Genomic DNA, 6,968 nt, shown 5'->3' with positions numbered 1-6,968 from the left:
GGTTTTTTACTCTCATCCTTTCGCCATAGACCCTGAGAGCTTCCTCCTATTTCGTTTTCATTAGTATTCTTTCATTTTATTTCTATTTTATTAGCTTCCTTTCACATGCGCTTTCTTTTGTTTTTTCACTATTTCTATTAACTTTGGTTTCAGTGGGCATGTTTTATTCGACCTGCAGTTGCTCGCAGCTCGCGTTTTCGCCGCTTGTGGCGCAAATCAAACTCAAACAGACTCAAGGTCAGGGCATACTACATGCACAGCATTTATTGCTTGTCGTTCCGAGTTTCAACAATGGCGTCTGCTGGCATTCTAAACCGTCTTTTAACTTTGTTGGCAGTAGCGGACTGCGAGTTTCCAATCTTTGTCTCGGTACGATGACGTTCGGAGAGAGCAAGGTAAGATGTACCTGTTCCGCCGTGACTTTGATCTAACATTTTCATCGCTTTTATATTTTGCACAACAATGTCAGAGTCAGGTAAACACCCACTGCTGCATGCTCAGTCGTTGCTGGCAAAACGCAGACAGCACATCCCGTGAGAAATGTTGTATTTCAAGATCGGCACATCAATGGTGTCACAGGCCAAGTATACCTTAGCTCAAATCAGTGTACTCCAAATCAGTGTCTCTTGCCAGTATGAGGAGACACTTAGGTCACTCGATTTTGATGAAAACCGGCTTCCACAATGTTAGAAGGGGAAGCGAGAGACATTCGCCTGACACAGTTTGGCGAATACGGTCCCTGGATCAATGAAGTTGAAATACGTGTTGAACTTTCAAGCGAGGACAATATATCATTTTGATAAGACTGCTTGCCACACTTTACTCCTAGCTGATTTGTTGGTTTACTAACGCCACATCATTGTTGTGATCCGGTCAATTTGCCAAACAGTCATTCATGTCAATAATTACACTGAAAGATTCGTCGCTCGAGGGCGCTCTCTACGTCCCCGTCGTACTGGGTAGGGGTTGGGGAAGGCCGTGGGTGGGGGGTTGAAGTGTAGCCCTCGAACGACCGATCTTTCAGTCCAGTCAAAGATAAATTATGATTTATTGAGGTAATCAACAATGAAGTTTAACATGATCAGACGCGACATTTACATATTTATGAAACAGCTTCAAGACTGAAAAACATGCTTGTAACAGTGTCACATCATGGCATGTCCAACACCCCATCCCCGAGCAAAACCTCTGTCACAGCTAGAGAGGGTCTATATCAGGTAACATTTTAGAGTTGTAGTCTCAGGTCTACATCAGCTATTTCAGGACTATGCGCAATTTATGACTGTGTGGTCAGAGGTATACAAACACGGGTGTATAGACCGAGGGAACTACTTCATGGTTGAACCTCAAAGTAATTAAGTCCATTTTACTAAGACCTTGAGCTTAGGTGTGCGTCAGCAACAACGTCGCTCAGATTATCAACAAAACGTCCAAGGAGTCATGTAATGCAGGTACTGTTTAATACCTGAACAAAATCCTAGCCCCCGTCATCCACTTGTCTACAGTCTCATTGCTAGCACGTGGCACTGCAGTTGTCAACGGGTTGGCGACGGGTGGGGGTGAACAGAATGTGTTATAAAGCGATCAATCTTTAATCGTTGGACTTAATGATATTCTTAATATATCAGAAAGAATTGTACGCCTTTTAAATCAACTCATTTTTCCGCGACAAATTACCGTTATTCTTAAAGTTTATTTCATATTATTTATTGGACTTATAAATATTAGAAAATTATTGTCAGGTGCAGTTACAGGTGATAAGATATATTGATTAAGGTCTGACAAGGGCAGGAGTTCGATGGCGTGGCTGATGTTTTATCAAATTAATGTCGACACTTTGTAACCTTACCATTCTTTAGATACAGACGCTGAGAAATTACCATAGCGGCGAGCTCGACATTTGCAGGCCTCATTGAGTCACCTGTTAGAGCGCATTTGCCGTAAAAGAGGCCGTCGGTTTCACCAAGATGAGATGCAAAAATTCAAATCTTATACAAGAGCAATGGAACTTACTGAGAACAAAATGTTTAATCTTCAGGAGGATGTTTACGTTTCATATACAAAAACCACTGCGATGAAAATGTATCAATTTTGTCCACAAGTTTAATATGTCTGCATAAGATGTAGACCAGAGCAAAATTGAAAGATTGTTGAAACTACACAGCAGAGGCGCTTTTTGCAGTAATAGTATAATTACTCAATATGCCTTTCTGGTTATAGGATGGCATTCCGGGACAGTGCGATGAGTCTCTATCCCATCAGATGATGGACAGGTATGTTGAGTTAGGCGGCAACTTCATCGACACTGCTGACGTTTACCAGGGTGGCCTGTCGGAAAAATATATCGGATCGTGGATGACCAAGTAAGTCACAAACATGTTAATTTATCTACCGCAAGTGTTTTCAAAGTAAAACACAACAAACGTTGAAGAGTCTTAGTGTAAAACTGGTTACAGAATTTTTAATAAATTCTCGATCGGATTCGCACTCACCGAGTCACCCAGTGAAGACACAACGGCCAAAACTGCTTGGTTAAATCCATACCCTTAAAAAGGAGTGGTTCAATAATCAAGCTACAATTTTCTCACCGCGACCCCTCCACACGCTGTTGAATTTGAAGTACTCGCACTTTTGCTATCGTACCTATCACATCCGGGCGTATATAAAGCAATAGGTCCAGAGACTGATTACCAAGAAAAAAACAAGAAACAACTGAACATACGATATTGTGTATCATTGCATCTGTCTTACTCTTAGATATTACATCAATGTTGGTAATTATTGTCTAAAATACACTTGTTTTAAGGGTCATCGGTGAAATTATTCGACACCGCAACCGATGATCAATTTAAGTCTGTTTTTCCTGACTTTTCAGACGACAAAATCGTAACGACATTGTCCTTTCGACCAAAGTTCGCTTTTCCACGGATCCAAACAATGAGAATGGAATCGGATTGAGCAGACGACACATTTTACAAGCCGTGGAAGAAAGTTTACAACGCCTACAAACTGACTACATTGACATTTATCATGTGAGAAAATTCGCTCCTACCTACATATCGTATTCCTTTAGCAGCATCAGCTCTTCGGAGCGATACGTTTGATTTATACAACGTTTATTGTCATTTCCATTTGACTCCATTACGTTGGGCGCAAGATATAGACGCCCTATCCATGATTTGACTCATATTTCTCATTGACTCTTTCTCCTTCCTCTCTCTCCCTCTATGTATGTATGTATGTATGTATGTATGTATGTATGTATGTATGTATGTATGTATGTATGTATGTATGTATGTATGTATGTATGTTATGTATGTATGTATGTGGTTTTGTGTTGTATGTGTGTGTGTATGTGTGTTTATGTTATGTGTGTTATGTTATATTGTGTGTGTATGTTTTGTGTGTGTATTATGTAATGTTTAAAAAGTATGTATGTATGTATGTTGTATGTGTGTGTGTATGTATATGTGTGTGTATGTATGTATGTATGTATGTATGTATGTATGTATGTATGTATGTATGTATGTATGTATGTATGTATGTATGTATGTATGTATGTATGTATGTATGTTAATGTTTACCCGTTCGTATGGTATTGATGCGTACATTTTGTTTCTCTGTTGAGGGAGTGTATAAACGATTCGTAAACAACATTATGCACGTGACTTTTACACATTTGAACACAATTTCTATCCATCTAGGTCCACTGTTGGGAACACGCCACACGGATCGAAGAAACTCTCCGAACCCTCGATGATCTAGTTCGTTGTGGCAAAGTGCGCTATGTTGGCGCTAGTAATGTGACCGGATGGCAGCTGCAAAAGATTATGGATAAATGCGAGACATGGGCTTGAATCCTTGGATCTGCTTGCAGGTAAGTTTAAATTATGTGATACAATGAAAAATAAACGAAAGTGGTATCCATTATTGGTGGCATCAGTTCAATCATTGCTAGCTTGACATCAAAAGAAGCATTCGTGGTAAATAAGTCAGTCAAGGAACGTATTTAAGAAATGGTGATTTTTGTGCGGAGTTTGAATTTTCGCAAGTTTCTGGAAAACTAGTTGCCCTGATACTGTCTTAGGTCAAAAGCTAGGAACATTTTAGAGACATCGATTTCGCATTGTACACTAAATTCTCATCTGAAGGTCTTCGGTAGGCGCCCATCGGACAATACTCGAGTTTGAATACTGGTCACGTGATATGTCTGTGAAATGCTATCTTCTCTAAGTGGATTATTATCGATTGATTTCCATATTGGGCATTCATCCAAGAAAATGGGCTATAATAGTTCACACATTTTCTTTTATTCCAGGCGCAGTACAGTTTGATGTGTAGATCTACTGAATTTGAACTTACAGATGTCTGTAGAAATGAAGGACTTGGTATTCTGCCATGGAGTCCTCTGAAAGGGTAAATCTTGCATTCTGGATTAGAATAAGCTATCTGTTTATTTATATATGTCCAAATGTCGCATTATAGGTTGATCCTTGACCACCTTCCATCTTTCTTTCCAGAGGATGGCTGACCGGTAAAGTCGGACGTGGCATGAAACCTCCTGAGGGTTCAAGAATAGCGTACGTTGAACGCAATCCCGACAAACGTATAGCGGGATCTCGGCATAGTTACACGGAATTCGCCAACGACGAGAAGGTTTACAACTGTTGGATATCATGGAAAAAATCGGGATGCAAATTGGTGAGACGTTTTTCCTATGATCAAATCTGGTTGAGTAGCATATTTAAATTCAGAATGTACCAAAAAGATATCTTATTCTCATTATTCTAGTTCATAAGTTATAACTTCATATATTTGGGACACAGCCTTATGTTCTTGTGCCACATGCATCATTGTGGAATTTATTAAGAGTACCGAATATAACGAATACTAATCTCAAAATATCATCAGTGTTTTACATTTTACGTCATAAGATAGCCTTCAAGCAATCACTTTTCAGCTATGACCTATCAAAAAAGTCATTATTAAAAGAGCGGATATATTGTGGATGGAACTTACAGGAAAGACAATGTCTCAGGTTGCTATACGTTGGCTGCTTCAGAAAGACACCGTCTCGTCCGTCATAATTGGAGCAAAGACTCTACAACAACTAGACGAGAACATGGGAACGAATGGCTGGGAACTCACGCAGCAACAGGTTTGCTTTACCGTTTCGAATAAAAATAAATAATATTCCTCAGCTTTCTGAGAATATATATGCAACATAAAATTATGCACATCGAGGTTTCTGACATGTCTATATATTTTAACAAATCGGAAATGAGGAGAAGGAAATGTCTACCATGTGATATCACGGGGGCGATGTACCACGTCTTGATCTTGAAATTCTCAATTTTTGTCACGGTGAGATCTGTACAAAACGCAAAAACAAACACAAACGTGTCACACACATTTAACGATATTCTAAAACTGTAACACACACCTGCGGAGCTGTTTGCTACAACGCCCTTAACATGAAAAATGTAGGGAATAGTGTCAAGGCAAAACGCTAAGTTCCCGGGATAAAGTCAAATATCATGATTATCTGCTTCTTACAAATCTTTGCTATTTTAATCTTTCGTTTTCCTTTTAGATGGATGAATTGGATAAAACGAGTGGATTGGTTCTTCCCTATCCATATGACGTCATGGATAAAATCGGGAAAATGAGAAAAAGGGAGAACTCGTGTAGATGAGATGTGCTGGCTACATTATTTTATGTTCCAATGTTACACATATCCAAGAAATGTTAGTAACGTACTTTACATTAAACACGATTGAAACTAATTTGGGATAAATAGATCTTCATATTTTTCAAATTTCTTAAAAGTGTTAGGTGTGCTATAGCTGGATGTTGCAATATTACAAATTACTCATAAAAACAAGTGTGTGACTTAAATAGAATAGCAGATGAGCTTACATTTGCCGGTTAAAACGACCTTACTTCACTATCCAAGTATCCGAAATTAGTTCCAATCGTGTTAAATTTAGTCTCTTATACTACTCGTTCTTTACAAAATAGAATGTTAAAACCCTACATGTAATAAGGTAAAACTTATCGTTTAAAAGTATTACGAAAATCATCGTTTCATTTCCATCATATTTGAATCGCTCTGTCTGACAGACAATGCTAAACTGCAAGATATTGGGAGATGTGTTTCCCTGAGTTTTGATGAAACTGACCAGTCCTTAATGACGTTGATCAACGATCGTACGATAGATTTACAGGTCACTGACATTGTTATTGTAATTTTAATGAACTTTCACATTTGGGATATATATCTAGATTATATGATTCACTGAACAGAAGTTGATGAATTTTGCTGCATAAATGAAAGATATAATGATATAACAGTAGTAACAGTATTTTTAATTTGTAATTTGCATATTTGACAAACTTCTCGTCACATTCGCGCTATCATTCACATTCTGACATATGAAAACTTCCTGTACTCTTTGCCTGGAGGCAGTACCCAGCGAAACGTCCCCACCTGCACGCTTAGCTGTTGTAAGGTCGTGGACCGCACAGCTCAGAAGAAATTGACCTAATATTAAGTATGGCATATCAAAATTATCAATACGTAATAGGTAAAGTACGAATACCTTAACTCGTCATGGTGACTTTCCAGTATGATGACATATTCAGGACTATTGAATCTGAAGCGTGGGTCCTGGCTTCCATGTTTTCGGATAAGTAGCTACTCAGCCTAATCAAATACGGGTTATTTTCAGTGTTACACTTGCGCTATCACCATCTAATCAACAGTTTATATCCCCTAGTGTATATGAAACAAATACAAAAACTGCACGTTTTACCAAATTGGTAATGAGTTTCGGGAATCGGACGCGGACTGACAAAGCATTCAGTCAGGAGAAAGTGGTTTATATATTACCGGAATTGTTCTATCCGGAAGAAAACTAATAGACGGTGTTCTGCAGACTGAGTGCAACGAAGAGATCACGTGATGG

The 6,968-nt window shown here is 38.7% G+C and overlaps 1 protein-coding gene across 1 annotated transcript; it reads left to right on the top strand.

The window, feature by feature from the left end:
* Window positions 1-243: 243 nt before the first annotated feature.
* Window positions 244-6,351, top strand: LOC139118428 (uncharacterized). Its single transcript, XM_070681727.1, has 8 exons — window positions 244-395; window positions 2,221-2,363; window positions 2,876-3,032; window positions 3,705-3,877; window positions 4,319-4,416; window positions 4,521-4,701; window positions 5,022-5,158; window positions 5,594-6,351. The coding sequence occupies exons 1-4, from the start codon at window positions 375-377 to the stop codon at window positions 3,855-3,857; spliced, it is 474 nt and encodes a 157-aa protein (XP_070537828.1). The 5' UTR covers window positions 244-374; the 3' UTR covers window positions 3,858-3,877; window positions 4,319-4,416; window positions 4,521-4,701; window positions 5,022-5,158; window positions 5,594-6,351.
* The last annotated feature ends 617 nt before the right edge of the window (window positions 6,352-6,968 follow it).

This window comes from Ptychodera flava, chromosome 19, assembly GCF_041260155.1.
Source record: "Ptychodera flava strain L36383 chromosome 19, AS_Pfla_20210202, whole genome shotgun sequence".
Taxonomy (NCBI): domain Eukaryota; kingdom Metazoa; phylum Hemichordata; class Enteropneusta; family Ptychoderidae; genus Ptychodera; species Ptychodera flava.
The sequence above is the reverse complement of the archived record's forward strand: the minus strand, read 5'-3'. Positions and strand labels throughout refer to the sequence as shown.

Bases quoted from the DNA above. Each gene is read 5' to 3' on its own strand.
- LOC139118428 (XM_070681727.1), top strand. From the start codon at position 375: ATGACGTTCGGAGAGAGCAAG. The intron at 2,364-2,875 runs GTAAGTCACAAA...CTGACTTTTCAG, and splicing joins ATCGGATCGTGGATGACCAA to ACGACAAAATCGTAACGACA. The intron at 3,033-3,704 runs GTGAGAAAATTC...CTATCCATCTAG, and splicing joins ACTACATTGACATTTATCAT to GTCCACTGTTGGGAACACGC.